The sequence below is a fragment of the Macrobrachium rosenbergii genome, chromosome 52 (assembly GCF_040412425.1).
Source record: "Macrobrachium rosenbergii isolate ZJJX-2024 chromosome 52, ASM4041242v1, whole genome shotgun sequence".
NCBI classification, from domain to species: domain Eukaryota; kingdom Metazoa; phylum Arthropoda; class Malacostraca; order Decapoda; family Palaemonidae; genus Macrobrachium; species Macrobrachium rosenbergii.
Window position 1 is genome coordinate 3,605,055 of NC_089792.1, and position 23,142 is coordinate 3,628,196.

The 23,142-nt window shown below is 36.1% G+C and overlaps 1 protein-coding gene across 1 annotated transcript in view; it reads right to left on the reverse strand.

Annotated features, from left to right (window-relative positions):
* LOC136833836 (muscle calcium channel subunit alpha-1-like) overlaps nt 1-23,142 on the reverse strand; it is a 698,390-nt gene that overhangs the window by 91,468 nt on the left and 583,780 nt on the right. The window contains 3 exon segments of the mRNA XM_067096136.1: nt 1,159-1,266; nt 3,601-3,688; nt 22,484-22,650. Coding sequence (XP_066952237.1) covers nt 1,159-1,266; nt 3,601-3,688; nt 22,484-22,650 — 363 coding nt within the window.

Here is a 23,142-nt window from a genome sequence, read left to right on the forward strand (position 1 = left end):
AAACAGGGATAGTATTCCTAAAAATAGTCTAAGAATAGGTTTCCAAGACGGAAAAGTAAACGACTGAACTTAATCTTGGACTACTATCTTCATCTTACAAGTTCCTTTTCAAACATTTCAAAACTGGATAGCTTGAAGTACCAACAGGGATAGTATTCTTAAGAATAGTCTAAGAATAGGTTTCCAAGACGGAAAAATAAACGACTGAACTTGATCTTGGACGACTATCCTCATCTCAACAGTTCCTTTTCCAAAAATGCAAAAGTGGATAGTTTGAACCGCCAATAGGGCTAGCATTCTTAAGAATAGTCCAAGAATAGTCTTCCAAGACGGAAATCCAGCCGGCTGTCTGTAGCCACTCAACTCTGGACTGATGGTTAGTCTGAGTTTCCAATTCATACAAAAACTGTTTGTTTTCTTCGCCAGCGCCTAATGGACTTCGTTAGTAAAGAAACTTTGGCGTCAGCAGCATTTTTTGTTAAGAGAGAGAGAGAGAGAGAGAGTTAGAGAGAGAGAGAGAGAGAGAGAGAGAGAGAGAGAGAGAGAGAGAGAGAGATTCCTGGTTAGACAAACTCACTAGCATGAACATCAGCAGTTTAAGTTACGGTAGAAACAGCGAGTAAGTAAGTATTGGTGCTCAAACACAGAAACAGAGGCCAATCTCTACACGCACAAGAGCTACAGAGCTACTGTACAGTAAGGCTATAAGGGTGCATGTGCTTGTTTTGCTCATGACTTCAAGGTGAATCTTCAATATATATATACTGTACTGTACTTCTCATGTTGAATGTGATATGATCAAGTAAATGGTCTTTAGGTCATGTTCAAATTCACTGGTGGAGCTATGAGGAAAGACACTGAGGACTGCAATATGTGTTGGGGACATTCAACACGAAACAAAAAACAAAAACAAAAGAAATTTTTCCAGAAAACCCACGAGGTGCGAGAAATAACATCCATTGAGAATGCCACAGATGTCAATTGCATCCACACAGACGGAACAAGGTTCATTATATTTTCAGGTCAAAAATAAAAAAAAAAATAACAGGAAAACAATGAACAACAAAGCACCTTGAAACACATGAGGCCACTTTTTTTTTTGGATGGGAGAAACACTGTTTTTTTTTATAGAAAAAAGAATTCCTTGAGTGAATTTACCTTGAATAACTGAACTCCAATAACAGCGAACATAAATTCAAGGAGACAGGTCACCAGCATGATATTTCCGATGGTCTTTATAGCCACAATCACGCACTGTACTACATGCTACACTTCCCAAGATCCCAAAGGCATCACCACAAGGTAAGGGGGAGAAAAGAACAGGGGTGAAAATTAATAACATAAATCATTGGTGCGATGTATGGGTACCGGGGAAGAGAGAGAGAGAGAGAGAGAGAGAGAGAGAGAGAGAGAGAGAGAGAGAGAGAGAGAGAGAGAGAGAGAGAGAGAGAGCATTTGGCAAAATTATATTTGGGAGAGAGAGAGAGAGAGAGAGAGAGAGAGAGAGAGAGAAAAGAGCATTTGGCAAAACTATAGTTGAGAGAGAGAGAGAGAGAGAGAGAGAGAGAGAGAGAGAGAGAGAGAGAGAGAGAGAGAGAGAGAGAGAGAGAGAGAGAGAGAGAGAGAGCATTTAGCTAAATTATATTTCGGGAGGTTTAACTGATGTATTTGATTCACAAGAAGCAGCAAAAAGTCATGGAATAGGTGTCATGTTTTTCTTTTTTTTATCAAATGTTACATCTGTGCCTTTTACAGAAATGACGAAGAAGCAGAAATGGTATATATATATAAACAGACAGAAAAACTGAAGAAATCATGAGGTTGGGCATAATATTCTGAGTGTATCTTTAATTTATTTTAATGTACAAGCTAGTCATATGATTCATCTACTCTCATAAATATATATTAATGAAAATTTCATCACAGGAGAAAACTACTACAGCAGTGCATGATGAGTTTACTACTACGTTCATTAAAAGGAACAAAAAAAGGTGAAACAAAACCTTATGATTGAAATATGTTTATATATATTTATGTATATCTCCTCTCGATACAGCGCTGTTACATTGGGTACCTGTTGTGAGGGAAAATTTAATGATAAGATTCGGCATTATCATCAGAATCATCTGAAAAAAGTAAATAAGTGCAATTGTGACACAGAGCAAACAATGTTTATAACAGGTGACTGCCTACTTATCAAAACAGGTATAAAACAGGGTAATAAAACGGAGAGAAAACATAAAACTCTTCTAAGAGAAAAAATTTCAATCTGTGAAAGCCGTGACGAGGGGAAGAAGGTACCTGGAACTTCTTGGAAGCATAATAAAAAATTATAAGACAATCTATGCATTTTCTATCTGAGTTTTATTTTTACAAATATAAAATCTCATCACTAGTTATTCTTCAACGCGCATGAACTTGTGAAGAAAATAAGTGGGGGAGGTCTTCTTGTTGCTTATAGAAAATTATAAATGAAGACAAGAATGTGACGAGGAAATATGTAGCAGTAAGACTTTTGCAAAAAAATAAATAAATAAATAAATAAATAAAAAAAAAAATAATTTTTGGCAACTACATGTACGATAATTTCTACTTTTTTGGGCCATTCGTTAGCAATGATGAATCAATAATTTTTTTTATTAACTCCTCACTTATATTCTGCCAAAGAACTTACGCAAGAATCTTGATTCTTTATTTGTTACAAAGCATTTCATTCTGATGCATGCAACTGACTAATATAAAAAAAGTAAAGTTGATTGAAGCAACTTCTATTCAAAATGAATACTTGATAGGCAATTAACATTATGATATTAACATTTCTTAATTATCTTTATTAATGATCGAAAACACCCTAACACATTTAAAAGGAAAATAGTTAAAGTCACACTTTCATCCACAAAATGAATATATTTTATGACCACAAAGATACTAAATCCGTTTCCGCTTAACGAAACACTTCCCAGTCAGGGACACCATCCATTTGCACCACAGCAGCATTCACAAACTATCTTGATATAAAGCTATTTGAATTTAAGTAGGTTTCTACCTTAAATGTGGGACAGTAAAGGATTCCTGGATCAGCTTTGTAACTTTCAATAAGAACAACCGGCTGAGGAGAAGCCCCTTGCGTTTTTATTCTTATCAGCCTGCAATATCTATCCCGTGACAGCTTCCTGGCCTAACATTTCCTCAAGAACATTGAGAAAAATTAATATTAACAAGATATTACTGCTTAAGTTCAGCTTGCTGTCAAGTGTTCTATAATACAATGCGAACTGCTATTGGTTCCTTTACTGTTGCTTTAGATAATGCCCACACAACCTATAGTAGGACTCCTCATTCATCAATCGTTCTCATTCAACAAGAAAAGGAGGCGTTAACTTACTACAACTTATCACTACGAAACTGCTGACGTCAGGTAGTAACTCCCATTCATAAAAAACAAATCCATTCACGGCACGACTTAAGGTCTAAAATATCCCAGTGCAATCCAGAGAGACAAACGAAAAAAGGAGAGAGAACTTATACAGCGAACTGGGGAACACGAGAGAGAGAGAGTCTCTCTACCTCTCCCTCTACCTCACAGTACCTCTTACCTACCTTAAGACCTTTGGCTCTATTGATGGCTCGGAGGGGCCTGAGGACACGGAGCACACGGAGAATCTTGACAACTGAGATAGCTCCATCCCTGAGGAGAAGACACTCCTAGTTTACTCTTGGCATAAGGTTAGTGGGGAACCACATTTTGGGGGAGGATCACTGAGGATGGTAAGGTATATATAAGTTTAATCAAAGCAAGGACACAGTCTCTTTCAAATGATACATGACGGGCTTAGTTTTTATTTTTTTCTGAAGACTACAATGCAGACTGGTCTGACTGAACTGGCTTGTGTTAAAATGATGATAATACTGTCGTTTCTGTTTCCACACGCATTTCAAAACGCAATCGTTATATGTTTCAATCCGTACGGGTCCGTGTTTTTCTCAAGTGGGGCTGAAGCGTGTTCGAGCATATACGCATACGCTCTGTACTGTCATGGTCGTGTCTTGTGATCTTGATACGTTACGTTGCTTACAATGTTATATAGAAACAATACAATAACTGAACATTACAATAACTGCACTCTTAACTCTGTCAAAAGGATTCTAAAAGTAATTCCTAAATGTACCAATATACGTTTAATAAACACTTTCCTATGCTACCACAGGGAACAGAATCTACTTACTGGGTCCTAGTTATGTTTATCCTGGGGTTCTTTTCCAAAATACTTTATGGTAAATAGGGAAGTAGATGGACTACACAGCTTTTATTTTTTTACCCTAAATAGTTGATACGTCCATTTTTTTTAGATAAAATACACAAGTTCTCAGAACATAACAGTCATCAGTAATCAAATTTCGTTAATAGTAAGCTTTAACAAAATCTCCAACTCTTCCTCAATAAAAAATTTATGGTTAAGATCATGTTAAGATCATCATCATCCATGAATTTCGTATGTGCAATTAGGCTCTCTGCGTGTCGTCAATGAACAAAGTTCAAAATTGGAAATTACTGAGAAATAAATAAAAAAGCGAGTCATATAAGGTCCACTTTAGCATCTTATTATCTTTTCTGTTACTCTACGTTCCCATTCTCTAAGTCAGTGCTCCTCTCTTCTTGAATATTCAGTTCCCACGAGAACGAAGGTTCCTCTGAACTGGAAACTGGAAATCTTGGTCAACGCTGAAAGGTAATAACAACATGACGGCGAAAAAATTACGGCACATGAAAAGAATGACCTAATAGTGTTCACTCTTCAAAACATGTTATAATTACAGAAATCCTCGTGCATCTCATCAATATGCAAAAAGGTAATTATACGATAATTGGTGAAAGGCACAAAAGTATTGATTTTCGTCATTTCAGCCATTCCAAAAGCATTCGCTTCTTATCGAAATATTTATAAGTCAGGGACTCAAAAACCATAAGATACCTATCACATATTTATAAGTATTTCATATTCCGAGTCTTGCATGATGAAAAACGGACATATAAACCAATTACGATAAAAAAAGGCAGCAAATATTACCAGGAATACAACGCCATAAAATTCAGTAAGGGCAGGGGATAACTGAGTCATAATTGAGGTATCAGGGTGGCATTATATATTTAATGTGGCTACTATTTCTGATCTAGATGATCAACATATACCGCAAAACCTAAAATAAACACAACAACACTGTTTCAATTCTACGTAGTACCTATAAGTGCAGTTTAAAAACGGATATGGCTAAATCTGGAAATACCTAGGGATATTTGCTACGCGAGATACTGATAGGGCTAAACGTATATTCCTAATCGACAGGAACATCTAGAATGACTAAATCAAACCTACACATCTACCTGTCAAATATATTTTCAAGGAGCTTTGTGTTATAAAAGATCTGTATGTAAATGCTAAGCTTGAATATTAAAAACAGGACTTCATAAACAAATGTTAAGCTTGAATATTAGAAACAGTACTTCATAAACAATCTCTTTAAGGGATGATTGTTTCTCATACATCTTATTTAGAGCAAAAGGTCAAGTCACGTAATTATTACAACTGTGCACGATCATTATTACGAATTATTGCAACTGATTGAATACAATTACACCAGCCAAATTTCAGCTGTGCACGAAACTGGGCATATTCTAGGAATAACTTCGCTTACGGTAAATTTATAAATAAATATAACTGTCCGAAATGGATAGATAATTTTGAGAATGACAAACTGTCAATTAACACAATGCAATTAAATCTTAATAGTAATTTAAAATTAGTTCTTCAGATTTTAAACCTAAGCTAATCAGAACACAAATTACTTTTAATACATTTTTATTTGCTAAGTCAGGCTAATTTAGGTGGTTTTATTTGTATGTATGTATAAGTACACTATATATATATATATATATATATATATATATATATATATATATATATATATATATATATATATATATATATATATATATATATATATATACTGTTTATATATGTATATATAAATATACATATCTGTGTATATACATACATTTACATATATGCACTGTGACACACATATACAATCGTGCACGAATGCATATATGCACTGCATATACAAGACGACGCAATCAAAACAGGGTAACGTGACTGCATTCACATTTCATAACTGCATTTCATAACTGCATTCTGCAACTGCATTCTATCATTAGCGTGGTATTAAAAATCTTTTCTGAGGAAGCCAATCACGGCCTTCCTTACGCGACGCTTCTTTTGATATAAAGAGATATAAAGCGACCAGTCACCCTCTAATGAAAGCGCCGTGATTTAAGATATTATGATTATTAATTTTTCAGTGTTGGATTATATCCTTCTGTCTACTGCAGCAACTCGACGTCTGAAAGAGAAAAAGAGACAGTGGGAGACAGAACGGTTAAAAAAAAAAAAAAGAGTTTGCAGTTTACGCACTGTGGGGTCCGTGGGAGATTTATGTTGTGATTCAGGTTTCTCACTCCACTACTTGTACTCAATTACCAAAATACTCAAAGTGTTAAAACGTTTAGAGAGAACTGTGGGGCAGTTTATGTGATCTCAACTTGGTTATTTCTGCAGGAGAATTAATCGAAGCCAGTCTTCGATCGGCCAACTTTATTACGGTTCAAACTGAAAAAACAGCCTGCTGTTGTTCCTTTTTTAATTCTTGGTTTTTTTTTTGCTTTTGGTCTAAAAGCATACGCTACCGCACAAGCAAGAAAGATACCAAAGTTCTATTTATTCGTTTTAAAGATTATTATTATTACAGACAAGTTTGTATACAGACACCGACGTCCTATTGACCATCAGTTACGATGCTACGGCGTTCACCCAAAAGAAGAAGAAGTAAAGAAGAGGAAGAAGAAGAAGAAAAGTCGTCATGCAAACGGGCTATCTGCGTTACCTGAACACCGGATCGTATTTCCCGGCCTCGATCACTTTTAGCGTTTGCCATTTGGCTCGCAAGTGATCGTACAACAAGTCTTCCGACGAATCTTTACCATCACCTGAGTAATCAAGAGTTGGGAGGATGACCGGTTCGATCTCGAGGACCGGGAGGGGGCTCCAGTCCCCGCCTCCGAAGGAGTCCTCCTCCTCCTCCGGGGAACCCACCACCTGGATTTTATCCAAGACGAGGCGGTATACTTTGTCCGCATGCCTGATGTCAGGCAGTCTTTGGGAACTGGGCTGGAGAACTTTACTAGTGGGAGATCAGGGAATCGAGAGTTAACCTTTCGGGTTCTGGCTGAGAGCTGGACAGGTTAGTAAAATGATAGGGTTATATGTATATATAAATATATATATGACAGGTTCGAGGAAAATCAGTGGTGGGAGGTTATGAAAAAAAAACAATCATGAATTTAAATGTCCTTCGTGGTATCCCTCTATGCTGAATGGTTACCACCCCTATCTTCTCTATCTTCTTAATCTTAAAATAATCACCCTTTATTCTATCCTGTTCTTTAAAACGGCCTGACAACAAGAGGTGACTTTCTTCACCAACTGAAATGAAGAAAAAAAAAAACCTTGATGGTTGATTCAATTGCTTTACAAAAACACAAGAGGCTACAGTGAATGCAATGAGATATCTTTTTTGTGAATTACCAGGCAAAAGAATAATGCATATCTTTACAGCAATCGTGGAGGTCAATCTTGAAGTCCTTCTGAATAAAATTCAAGTTAACACCTTCAATATAAAGACTTAATATTCAACATATTGTATCTTAAGAGCTGAAACAAAATAGGCCCCAATCACTCTCTTTTTTATTTTGCAAATGATGACACTGAAAAAGGAAAAAAACACGAAAGATCCTGCCTGCCTGTTCATTGAAATAAAAATAAGCAAAAGGGAGAAAAATAAACATTTAAATAAATGAGGGTAGAGTACATAGCATTGCAAGAGGATTGCGAGGAAATAAAATGAAAGTCAAAATGGCCCTTTTAATGTAATATGTTGGAAAATTCCATACATTTAGTTTAAGTATGAGGTATGATATATATACATATATATAATATATATATATAATCATATATATATGATATATAGGTATACTCATATATATACATACACATATTGTATATATACATATATAATTACACACACATACATACATACATATATATATATATATATATATATATATATATATATATATATATATATATATATATAAATAAAGATACCTTATATAAAACTTTTATAGCTATGCAAAAAAAAATCCTCTTGCAAGCAAACATCAACACACACACATATACGCCAAGTCCCAACATAAATCTAACCATTTATTTCAAAACTAGAGAACTAAACAGTGAATAATATTATTCCTTCAGTCCTTTTCACCCTAGTCAACAAGGCCACCCGTTAACAAGCCACATAACTCAGCAACCCGGTTGGTGAGAGTAGAGAAAAACGTCACCAACGGGTGAAAACTCAGAACTAACGTCAAATCGGATTACGCTTCTCCTGGGTTAGAAATTTATCAATTCACTTTTCTGCCTTTCCCTTGGGATTCTATAATTAACATTTGACAGTTTTAAGTATTCAGCTGATTCATTGGTCAGGTCCCACTTCGGTTTTCTCTCCCTTCTCTCCTGTCTCCAGGTCTGGATATGTGAAAGTTTGAATATGGATGCAAGTAACTTCATATCTTTAAAGTGCTGTCCTTTTATAAAATTGCCATATTTCTACAGACAATAACTATCCTGTGTTGTTTTACTATTTGTTCTGCATGGAGAGGCCCAGTTGTTCGGTAGCATAAGCTTCTGTCTTATCGTTGATAAGATATATATATATATATATATATATATATATATATATATATATATATATATATATATATATATATATATATATATATATACATTTATTATGCATTCATATATATATTTTATACATATGCTGTATATCCTTATATATATATACAGTATATATATATTATATACTGTACATTTATTATGCATTCATATGTATATATATATAAAATATATGTGTATGTATTTATTATTCTACCTTCATTCAATTAACATAATTTACATTATACTGTAAATTTCAACAGCTCATTAAACCAATAAAATCAAGTTTTCGACTATTTCTAGGAAACACTTAACTGTATCTGTTAAAGCTTTTCTGACTCTCCAACTATTAGCCGAAATTATCAAATGATTATCATCTGACTATAAACATTCATCATATAAGTTTATGCAAATACCCTTCAAATGTCTCGTGACCAAACAATGAGGAAAAAACCTTTTCTTTACAACTGTCAAGAATTTCTGTCAGATTTTACATCTCCTCTGGGATATATCGTTTCATTGTTGTTGTTCTTCTTCTTTCGACCTTATTAGTCCCACTGTATAGCAGGGTCGGCCGCTCGAGTCAACCTTCTCCATCTATTTCTATTCCTTGCGTCATCCTCACCCACATCCCACCTCACCCATATCCCTCCTCACCACATCCATTCATCTCATCCGCTGACACCCCACGCTCCTCCTCCCCCTCCTCCCAATCACTGGCATGTTCTTGGCTCTCTTGATTGGTTCCACCTCCTCTCCTCTTATTACATTCAATTGTTACTCCGTTCATCTAAACAGTTTTCATTTGATCTTATCTTTCTTATACTTTTCTAAATCTCTTTGCTTAGTATTTGACAGCATTTCTTACTGTATGAATAATCTAGGCTTATGTATTTTATTTCCAATCCTGTAATCCACGTAGGGTAACCATTTCGACAATACCCCGTAAAAAACGTTCTTGTTCAAATACGGTTCCTGAAACATGACAATATCCTCTGATATTCGGTCATTTTCCTAACTTTATTTCCTATCACCTTCTTTAACTTCTTTCGAATGAGCACCACATTCTTTGGAAGCTTGAATTTCAAGTCGATGGCCCCTGTGGTAGGCTTGTTCCATACGAATTGGGGTTTATTTCCTGAATAATAATAATAATAATAATAATAATAATAATAATAATAATAATAATAATAATAATAATAATAATATCATTATTATTATTTTATTATTATTATTAACTATCATCTACAGAATTATATCTCGCAGTCAGCCTCTAGACAAAAAAAAAAAAAATGACTTGACTGTAATCAGGCTGAACCCGAGAAAAATCAAACAGGAATAGACTTTTTATAATCTTTTTAATTTTTATTACGGAAACGTCTGGAATTCCAGCCGACGCAGTCTGGTTTATACGTATATAAAGTTTAGTTAAACAGACGAAAATGCTCCAACTACTCTGCTTCTCTTCCATATTACGACCGTCACAATTCCGCTCTGAGCTTCTCTCGACCCGAGTCAAGTAAATGAACAACGTTTTAAGATACGAGTCAAATAAATGAACATTTTAAGATACGAGTCAAGTAAATGAACAACATTTTAAGATACGAACTTGTGGGTCATATCCAACTAACAAAAAAAGGTCAGTACGAGGAAATATATTTTCAAGGCCATGATGTTTTCAAGGCCATGCCTTTTCGATCAGCATCCTCGAAATAAATAACGCCTCTAGTCTCTTTTTCACTGAAACCAAAAGAACACAAACTTCGAAACACTGTTAACATATACATCTGCACATTTAAAAAAAAACTTTACATACTGTAATGGTATTCGTGGATGATATGAACCTTTTTCTCCCACGAAAAAAGCTGAATATCATGACTCTCGTGTCTCTCATAAAAGAGATAAATGTTCCAGACAGTATTCTGACTGAAAATGTTCCAGACAGTATTCTGACTGGAAATGTTCCAGACAGTATTCTGACTGGAAATGTTCCAGACAGTATTCTGACTGGAAATGTTCCAGACAGTATTCTGACTGGGAGTTTTCCAGACAGTATTCTAACTGGAAATGTTCCAGACAGTATTCTGATTGGAAATGCTCCAGACACTATTCTGACTGGAAATGCTCCAGACAGTACTCTGACTGGAAGTTTTCCAGACAGTATTCTGGCTGGAAATGTTCCACACAGTATTCTGACTGGAAGTGACTGCCTCGCCAGACTGCCATCAACCAGCATACTACACACCAATCTTACACTGTAAGATGAATCTCACCGGTCCCCACGAGGCTTCGTTTTCAGCCTAGAGCTGGCTGACAGAACATATTGTATCACCAGCCAGTATTTATATACACCAATCTTACACCGCAAAAATCGAAAGTGTCCAGTCTACAACAGAGGCTTCTCACTGGCCTCCACATCATGGTAAACTGCCATAAAATGGAAGACTGCAACATCTGCAAAAATACAAAACTGAGTAGAATGGTAGATACTCCCTTGCCTTACTACTGATTTAGCATATACTGCAAATGGAACCCCCTAAATACTTGTGGAAAACATTGAAGAATCATTCTGAAACTGCAGTAAATTGTGTATTAGTGTTTCACGAGCCCAACAAGCGGCTTATCTCAGTTTCGAAAATCTTGCAAATACTGCAGTTTTCCATTTTAAGGCAGTCGACACATCTCACAAACCGAATGAATTCTGAAAATTCGAAGGTTCAACTCAACTCTGTTATAATGTGATGTACCCTAACACCAAAAAAAGTTGTTCCTACGGGAGTAACATACGGCACCATTTTATGTTGTTTGTTCAGTGGTGGATCACGTATGTTAAGATATGGTGTGCTACACTATGCTTGTTCTGCAGTCAAGTATGCCTATAGTAAACATCAGAAAAGATTTAAAAATCTTTAGAGCAGTGGTTTAAGTTTCAAAGCTGCCTTCTTTTGAAATTCCAAATTTATTATCAGATCCTTTATAAACTCTAAGGCTGTATTTAGTCAAGCTAAGTCTAATTCATATAATTTTTAATCGGTTGCATCTAATTTTACTACATGTTATGTGAACAAGGGCTGAATCCAGGAAATGCAAGCTATATATATATATGATTACTCACCTAAAGATAATGGCTTTATGAGAAACATGCAAATTTCTTTCTAATATATATTTATAGATATATGTATATATATATATGCCGTATATATATGTATACGGTATATTTATATATAAAGTATACATATGTTTATATACTGTACATATGCACATAACTGCATACATACAGAATTATTATATATATATATATATACATATATATATATATATATATATATATATATATATATATATATATATATATATATATATATATATAAAAATTTCAACATGCCAGCATTAATTCTACTCTATGCATTTTTGTTACCTTTCTGTGAAAGTGTGCGAGGCTTAGGCGTATAACAGCTGAACTAAATATTCTAACCTTCAGCAACAAATTAAGGATGATCTAAGGCACTAATTCTGTAGCAAGTAAGACAGGAATTATGTAATGGCTATGTAAGAAATTCTGATGAAATTACCAACTTTGTTCAAACGAGGCTAAATCCAAAAAAAAAAAGTCTAGCTTTGAGGTCTCTGAAGCCACCTGAATCAAAGTTACAGTACTATTTTGAAAAGCGCAGCAGATAGTCAGGCAACGGGTATGCAAAAGAAAAAGAAGGCTTGGATTTTCTTTTATGTTCAGCGACAAGGCAAGTTTTCATGGCACTCAGACGCATGGCAGCATCCATAGAGTAAGGATCTCTGTGAGCAGCAACTTCATTGCAAGACTAACAAAAGGAGAGTCTAAGAGCCATTACTCCCTGGTCTGTCACAACAGAGGCGTAAATAGATAGGAGCATTCACGACATGCCGCAATTGTGCAATTCAATTCTCGGTTAGGAATTAAGGGGTTAAACTTGACGATAGCATTGTGGATCATCACCTCCGGCGGGGTGAATAGGAAACGGTGCCCTCAAGTAGGTTAGGTAGTTTACGGCGCCCTAGAATGGGTTAGGTAGGACACTATGTATGCAATAGGATGTTTTGGGTACATATGGAGTCCTAGGATGTTTTAGGTATGGAACCCTAGAATGGTTTAAGTAGGATATGGAACAATGGGATGTTTTAGGTAGGATGAGATGATTAGGTATGTTAAGAGGACAGTTTAGGTAGGATATTAAGTTTTTTGGATGGTTTAGGTAAAACAATTGGCCCTAGGAAGGGTTAGGTAGGAAAAGGGTCACATGATGCTTTAGGCTGGGTTAGGCTGGGATAGGAAAGTTACAATAGGCTGGGATAGCTAAAGTTACAAAAGGTTAGGACAGGACACGTTAGGTTGAGTTGGGTTAGGTTAGGATAGGTTAGGTTAGGTTGTGTTAGGTTGAGTTGAAATAGGTTAGGTTAGGATAGATTAAGGTTAGGTTGAAATAGGTTAGGTTAGGATAGGTTAAGGTTAGGTTAGGTTGAAATAGGTTAGGATAGATTAGGTTAAGGTTAGGTTAGGTTGAAATGGGCTATGTTAGGGTTGAAACGGGTTAGGTTGGATTATGGTAGGTAAGGTTAGGATGCATTAGGTTACTATTCCCTGTATAATATAACAGAATAAAAATGAAGGCAATAAGGCAATTAACCACGCGATACTCTCGTCAAGTTTTACCAAATTAGTAGCATTAAAAGGGGAATTAAATACTCCTCCTGAAATGGATAATGCATTATACTGTTTATCAGCTCATTCAAGACTTAATACTGAGCACCATACTTAAAAATATGGAATCGGTTTTCAAACGGACTTGATGCTACTGACTCAACTTCCTCGGGCTGGAAATTCGACTTTTATGCAAATGCTAGGGCTAGTGTCAGCCCTGTCCCAAATGACAAGCAACAACTAGATTCCATTGAGAGAAGTATGATGTTCTTAACAAGTCCATTTTCTTTTTTTTATATCTGAATTTTGCCAGGGGATTACTTAAGAGTAAGTATCCATTACGAGTCGACTTTTGAAGTTAAACTCGAGTGTGAAAACAAAAAGGGCAGTATTTTTTAAAAGGCATTTTTCTTCTTCGTTTTGGGAAACGTTTGCACACCGAAGACGACCTTCAAAAGACCAACTCTGACAATGAAAACTCGCTCTCTCTGCGTAATGCCTGCTTCTTCTTTTAAGGACATGACATTATCATTTTGTTTTTTTTGGGGGGAACAGAATCAAGGACAGTTTATATATATATCATGACAACTACTTGGAGGGCAACCTGAGGGTACACAAATACCTGGTAGTGAGGTCGCGGCTGCCATACAGTACGGGGAGAGGGGGGAAGAAGTGGAGAGAAAAAAAAGAAACACGTTAGTCAATCGCATCACAGTGGAGACATACACAGGACTTCCTAGCCTCAACTAAACAGTGTTGCCAAAAGGTAAGGGTCAAAAAACTTTCAAGAGAGAAAAAAAAAATGATAAGAAATAAATAGACGGTATTAAATCACACAACAAATACCATTCTGTCAAAACTGGAGGTTAAATATCACAAGGAGATAGCCAGATTGTTTTCGTCGTCTCAAGCAAGGCTCGTTGCAAACTTTTGAAAGTGTAACTGCATGATTTTTTTTTTACTTTAACTAATCTGGTTACCTTCAGATTTAAAAAAAAAAAAACAAGAGAGATAATATTGCAAATTTCAAGCATGGCGCTAAGCTGCACTATCAAGAGTTTCTGTCATGTAACAAAGTTATGACACTGAATTATAACTTGAACAGTCTCAGTTAAATCATAATATTTAAACTTGATCTCAGTTAAAGTGTATGATTATATTTACCCCAGTACGCATGAAGACTACATTTATGAAAAAACAAGAACAAGAAATGTACAGAGACACCACCCTACTTACGAACATTCGGCTTCCAAACACTCACAGATACGAACAAACGGGATCGCAAATTAAAATTGTGTTCAGAGCGCTCCCCTTTGCCACCCTTGAGTTCAAATTTTGTTTTGCGCGCCTATTCTGACATACAGTACGGTATGTACAATGCATCGTGTTTTAGGATTGATTTTATATCACACTGTATTTAAATAGGCAAACGATTCAACATACAAAGGGCGTCCGGAAAGGAACTCGTTTGCGAGCAGCGTGGTGTCTGCATGAATGAATATTAAGCGCACTTCATTTACAACTGAATCACGGGTACGTGAATAATATGTTGTTGTCAGGACTCCTTCCACAAGAACCTATTTCGGTCACGCTGAAAATGAATCTGTTAATTCTGCACGACGGATGAACAACGCCCCTTAAATTACGTTCACCTTTGCACCAACACTGAATCGCACGTGTCATAATTCTGACAATGATATGGAATGGAATGGAATGCAGAGATTAGGCCAAAGGCCAAGCGCTAGGACCTAAGCGGCCATTCAGCGCTGGAAAGGAAAATGAGATAGGTAAGTCTGAAAGGTGTAACAGGAGGAAAATCTCGCAGTTGCACTATGGAATAATTGTTAGGAGAGGGTGGACAGCAAGATCGAAGAAAGATGATGAAAAATGGAGGTACAGTAAAAAGGAATGAAAAGGGTTGCAGCCAGGGGCCTAAGGAAGAGACGCTGCAAAGAACCTTTAGTAATGCCTACAGTGCACCCCGTGAGGTGCACTGACGGCACTACTCCCTAAGGGGATGACGATGATATGAATGTTGTCAGTTTTAACTTTCACTACTTTTCGTATAATTATGTGGAATAAACACACACAAAAAAATCCCTTTGGGGAAATATATATAAAACTTACTTTTCTATTACCACGAATAACGGTGTTAAAATATGTGCAACCCTTGAAAGCGGATTATAAAATTCAGGCCAAAGGCCAAGCGCTGGCACCTACGAGGTGATTCAGCGCTGAGAATAATGTTGAAACAATCGTTAGCAGAGAGTGGAAAGTAAGATGGAAGAGAGTATGGACGGGGGTACAGTAAAAAGGAATGGAAGAGGTCGCAGCTAGGGGTCTAAGAAAGCGACGCTGCAATGGACCTTGAGTAATGCCTACAGTTCGCCGCGTGAGGTGCACTGAGGACGCCACTCCCCTTACGAGAATACGTGCAACCTTATTTACGAAACCCGCTCAGTGTGGTGCTCGTTGTTGACCTCGTCGAAAATAAATGTGGCGGATCTAAACGTGCTCATGCAAGCAAGTGTTTTGAGTCAGGTGTCATCGATCCGTGTGTGAAAAAAAACCCTCGATTTTCCTTAATGAAAAAAAGAACACTACTTAAATAATAAAAAGAGTCCTTAATAGTGCAGCCTATTCAAGTTAATAGAATGAGAACAGCCGATGTCATTCTTATTGATATTTGGTGTCTTTTTACCAATGCTCCTCCGCTGATACACATTTCAAGTATCAAGTCACATTGGGGAGGATAGAGATTTTATGAAATGACTGAGAAAAAAATATATAGATAAATGACAGCACATCTAAATTGGCAACACTGACAAAAATTTCTCTTCATAGGAACTGAACATTAGTAGATTAATAACAATTCGCCTTCTTTTTTTTTTATTTTATTTTTATCTTAAGAGTTGTTTTGATTAGGTTATACAGAGAGATGAAAAGCAGTATTAGTAAAACTTATGAATAAATGAAAAAAATAAATTTTCCAGTGAGAGTTCAAAGTTAATGGAAAAATGGTATACAGCTTATTCGATAACTTAATCTGTAGTAAGTAGTAGTAGTAGTAAGTGAAAAGGACACCAGCTACACAAATCAACAGAAACAAAGTTCACAGACAAGTTAACTAAGATACAGAACTAAACGACAAACTATACACAAAAAGAAAACAATTAAAATGCAGATACAGTGAGATGCCAGTTCGTATGACATGACTAGGTCAGGTGACGATTGTACAGTTTTTTTTTTTTTATTCTTTAAAACAAAAGTTTAACTCTGTTTCAGCCCTGAGAAATGAATAAATCAAAGACTATATTCAGATCTTTTAAGATGTCCCTTGTCGGACGATCTTGGAGTGCAGCATGAACACATAAATAATTCAGTCTTACTTTGCAACTGCAGATTTTAAATTCCTTAGGCATTAAGATATGATTTCCAGTTAAAATAAACGACAAGGTAAGTGACTGGATCTATAGTTCAAAGAGAAACAATATTGAAGTCAATTCTACAATATATTTTTTAAAAATTCATTAGCTATTAAGATATGATTTCCAGTTAAAATAAACGACAAGGTAAGTGACCAGAAAACTGAAAATTCTGATGAAATAACTGATCTTCTCTGAATAATGTAGCCAGTAAAATCCAACATATCTAAGCACAGCTTCTTCTAAAGTCTTCACATTTTTCTCGTATAAAAAACATTGCAATACTCTCCTATGAACAAGTTCAATATAAACATTTATCTTTTATTAACATACATACGAGACTTTACGTTCACTTCAAGATCTGTTCAGCTTCTCCATAGACTTTTTTAGAACCCAAAGTAACCCCGAGTGAATGACTCAAATTTGGGCATCACAATCATCAGCTAACCATAGTCATTAATACCTCGGGATCTTCGTCGTTCAAGCCATAAGGCCTTAGGAGACCTGAGGCAGCCACATACATTATGCCCAGACTCTCCTATGCCCCCGAGGGCGTGAACGACGACCACGGTCCCTCGGCGAGAAGTGTGGAAGCCAACAGAACGCGCTACATACAGAACTAGGTTACAGATTACAGATCCAGTTACAGCTACTGTAAAACACCAGGAAGAGCAAAGGTGAGAGGCAGGAATTAAACAGAATGAAGAAAGGGCCATTCCTCACACAATCAGTATATTACTCTAAGTATTGACACCACTAACAAACACCATGGCATATGTTTGACATCCACTTAAAATCTGTTCGCCAAGTCTACAGTACAAGTCCACCATTGAAACACTCAGAGGCGTGGTAACTGAAAAAAGTCATTCAACCCAACTCAAAAAAGATACTCTACTAAAACAATGACTTATCGTGACTACGCAGCTAACTCAAACGCTTCCTCAGAACAAAACTAGATATATATCTTGCACTATGCGTCTAAAATCAATTTCTTAAAATGTCAATTGCATTTCAACGGCCAGAGTTCTACTTACAGACGCCTCGACAAGTTTGGAAAATATCATAATATATGGCAAGCAGCTAAGAACTTGAAAATTCATAAGTGTAAAAGATTTGTGACAATATCTAATGGAAATGGGAGAGCCAAGTCTATTGATCTAATATTTGGAAAATGCAGTAGTAAAAATAGTCAAATGTAAAGAGTATGTTGCTGGGATAGTAAAAGAATAATAGTATTTCTATCGTTCTGGACAGAAAAACAGCAAGTCAATTACTAATATTATATATATATATATATATATATATATATATATATATATATATATATATATATATATATATATATATATATCTATATATATATATATATATATATATATATATATATATATATGTATATATATTTATATAAATATATATATACACATATTATATATATATATATATATATATATATATATATATATATATATATATATATATATATATATATATATATATATATATATATATATATTCATCTCACATCAAGCACTATTCAAAAGTAGAAAGGGGTATCATAGTATCGTCATAGAAAGATAACAGTACACTTCTAATAACCATATTATAGCAAACTGGGAGGGCACTAACAGCTGTATATATTAAAAGATTTATGTACAACAATACTGGAAAAAAAACAGATGCGTCTGGTAAAAAAAAAAATTAATATATATATATAACTAACCACTGATGTCACTAGAGAAAAAAAGTACTTTGAAAAATTCTTAAGGGATCAAAGAGATGTAGCAACTGGAGCTGTACGTCTAAACATATCAATGATCTGTTTGAAAAAAAAAATTAGCATATGAAGCTATTACACAAGGAAAACATCCCCTCTATGCAGAGCTCAGGATTTGAGGGCAGGGGTTGTGGGAGATTGGGAATCTATGAAAAATTCAGTTAGGCATACTATATGCATCTCTTGGTCTCTCTAGGGTATATATATATATATGATAAAAGTTTCAGGGAGGGGTGGGGGTAAGTTTGTGGCTCGGTTTCATGTCTAACACAGGGAATACTCAAATCACAACAGCCCTCATTCGTCACGAATGGAGGAGGAGTTGGACTCTGCTGCTGTCGTCACGGAAACAACTGGTTGACATGGAGAGAAATCAAATGCTATTGATCGACCAGTTCGTGGACATGGTTTCGTTAAGTGATTTTGAAGTCTGTGATGGATAAAATAAAAGCTTCTAAGGCCGCCACTGACGTTCAGTTATACCAGCGCAGTTGTGCCTGCACAGTCGGCCTGTGCAGGCAAAACTGAACCCACGACCGTTCAGTTTTGCCTGCGCAGGCTTAACTGAACGTTAGTGGGTTCAGTTTTGCCTGCACATTCAGCCCATGCAGGCAAAACTGAACCCGCTACCGTTCAGTTTTGCCTGTACAGGCATAACTGCGCAGGTTTAACTGAACGTTACTGGGTTCAGTTTTGCCTGCACAGTCGGCCAGTTATGCCTGCACAGTCAGCTATACAGGCAAAACTGAACCCACTACCGTTCAGTTTTGCCTGTACAGGCATAACTGAACGTTAGTGGGTTTAGCTTTGCCTGCACATTCGACCAGGCATAACTGCGCAGGTATAACTGAACGTTAGTGAGTTCAGTTCTGCCTGCACAGGCCGACTGTACAGGCATAACTGCGCAGGTACAACTGAACGTTAGTGGTCTCAGTTTTGCCTGCACAGGCCGACCGTGCAGGCATAACTGCGCAGGTAAAACTGAGTGTTAGTGGCGGCCTTTAGGGAAGAGGATTTCTTGAATACCTGTCTGACTTTATGAGATATTTCCACTGGGAACAAAACAATCATTGAAAGGGGGAAAAAGTAACTCGGTCTGTGATTGCAGGGAGGATGTGTTCAGATGTCCTTTCAGCTGTACTGAATGATGTGTGTCATAATGGCAAGTATAAAAGACTCTGTGCCGAATCGCGCGGGGTGCCACAAATCACATTCATCTCACAAAGTTAGTCGATCGGGATCACGACAAGTCCTGTGGCGAGAGAATCTCGTGGTCAGGACGCGGATGAGACTTTGATTAACTCGGGATGTTGAAAAAGAGTAAATGTTCACCAACTGCTGGATTATTATAACTCCAGCATACGGAAAAATCAACTCTAAAGTCTAAAATAACCGGGAATCCTTTTGTAAACAACTGCCTGATTATAGTACTCTCTAATCTGAGAAAATGTTAAGAAAACCATTTAACTTGGATAATGACAACATTTCAAATGCATACAAGTAAAACGGGTATAGCGTCGACCGCTCTTTTACCAAATGACCACATACAATCGAGGAGGTATATTGTGACAATGAACTTTGTAGTATTATTACTTGGGTTTTGCATGGCAATACTCCGGAGTCATTTTATTACAAGAATGTCAATATCTCGATACTTTTATGCTATGAGATGTTACACAGAGCTTAAGAATGTAGACAGAATCTATCAAAAGCAATTTTTCTTTCCTTTCTGTCACTGCTCAGTGAATATCTCCAAATAACTAGCCGGTTCTTCTTCACTCACTCTTAATATTTCTCATAGTCTTCAGTTTTTCATTACCTCGATATACAGAAGATAATTAAGGAAAGAGATTCTGATAAGTCTATAACACGAAATCCTTCAATACACAGAGACAGGCGTCTAACTTCGTGTAGCCTAATTATGCATAAAAATCACATAAGTAAATCATTACCTTACAGAAACCCAATCATGGGGACCAGCACATTACTTGAGTTATATTCATTAATTATTATCAGACATCTTCAAACGATAATTTACTACTGACATTAGGACATCCTTCCTTTGCATCATTACATCAAACGCAATTTAGTTTCTGACGATTTTTCAGAGTGGAAAACTACATGAGTTGTCTGCCACTTCAATCCTTAATTAGTCTCATTTACAGGTATTCTTGTTTTCAATTCCCAATCGTCATCGTTTCCACCAACGAAAACAAAGTTAAATTCCAAGCACATCTGGTAAGAGTGTGATAAGAGACTTTGAGCCAAAATGCATTGAAATAAGTCCTTCCCGACGTGAACTTTTTCGTTACCTTAAAAAACCTTCATGTCAAAGGTTGATACATTTGTCAGCCATCAAATCTTTGACCAACCTCTACGCACGGATTTAAAATACAACATCTAGACGCATCACAGATTGTCCATCACTTAGCCATGTCCCAGTAACCAGAAGGTTCATTTTGACAACCATGTGAGGATAAAAATTTATGAATGCACAAGACGATGACTCTTCTGTCACGTCTTTCACAGACGAAGAAGGAGAGACATCCAGAAAACTTATCAAGGAACGAAAATGTTAAGGAAAAATATAATAGTATTTAGTAATATATAAACAGACTGAGAATGACATGACGCAGAAAACTTTCATCCTCCACAGAACTCTATATAGGGAACAAGGGTATATCATTTCTAGTACATAATGAGCCATAAATATTGAGAAAAGTCGGAGAGTCAGACTTCTACAACTTTTCCACTTACATGTGGCAAAGAAAAAGAAAAAGTTCCATCTTTTGTAAATAGAGAGAACATCAATCCAGAGAGAAAGAATAAAAAAAATAATTGTTACAACATTGATAAAGGGTGGTTCTAAATCAATCAGGGAACAGAGGAAAAGGGGAACAGTTTTTTTTTTTAAGAACATTTGTACGGTCATCCAATCCAATATATTACTAAGTCTTCCCATTCACAACACACGGCATCACAACATCACATATACAGGGCTTTAATGCTCACAATATTAGCTCTAGACAGTTCTGAAGAACTCAAACATAGAATTTACGTAGGGCACTGAATATAAAAAAATTTCTGTAACTATTTTCTCACTTATGAAAAATGAAAGGTTCATCTTTGAACAGAGTCATGAAAAAAACAATTATTACTTCATTAAAAATAGATGTGAAAGTTTTTTCATCACAGAAAAAATACAACTGGAAGAGAAAAGTCTGAAAGGGTCTTGGGACTCAGAAATTGAAAGAATCACACGACATGATACCGGTACAAGAATACTGTAGAGTAGGCTTGCCAACCCCCCTGGATTCAATGGTATTTCCCTGTATTCCTGTAGATTCTCCCGTCTCCCAAAATGGCTTCAAAACCTCCCGGTATTTTAGAAAAATATTATGTTTTAAGTAAAATGGAATTTTCATTTTTGAAGAAATTGTTAGCAATGGACCAAAGAAAAAGTGTAAAATACATACATATATATATATAATATATATATATATATATATATATATATATATATATATACATTATATATATATATATATATATATATATATATATATATATATATATATATATATATATACAGTATATATATACATATATACAGTGTGTCCGATCTCCCGGATTTCTAGATCAGGTAGTTGGCAAGCCTGCTGTAGAGGCAGCAGTACACATACATCAACACACTCGTACATACATACACAGGAAGAAGGCAACAGGGTGTCTTCGAGGGAGTGGAAACGAACGAACGACATTGCCATCGACTCACTTGAAAGAGAAAGAGATCAGAGACACGGCCACGACCAAGAGATCGAGACAGTTGAAGGCCGAGCGGAGGAAGGCTCCCGGATGCAGGACGAAGCCGTAGGCCGTCACCTTCAGGCAGATCTCCACCGTGAACACCGAAGTGAAGAAAATGTCGAAGTAGTTCAGGATCTGCAAGCAGACTCGTTAGGTGGGTCGCTGGTTCGACGCAAGGTCTTTAATGGCATTATTAACATTTTATTGAGTTAGGTTCGAGCAGGCACTAGCGGATCCAGAAAAATTTCATGGGGGTTACCAATTTCCATATTATATATATATATGTATATACAGTACATACATACATATGTATACATATATATATGTACATGTATATATAAATATATATAAATATATATATACATAAATATATATATACATACATACATCTACACTGTACAAATATACAAAGAGAGAGAGAGAGAGAGAGAGAGAGAGAGAGAGAGAGAGAGAGAGAGAGAGAGAGAAGGATAATACATGCATTTTATTTAGAATCCAGTAGTTATTATCCGAAGTCTTTACTCACCTTGATCATTGCCTAAATCTTCAATATTATTATTTTGTCATTATTTTTCATGGGGGAGGGACGTGCCCAGGTGCCCCCGCCCCTGGATCCGCTAGTGCAAG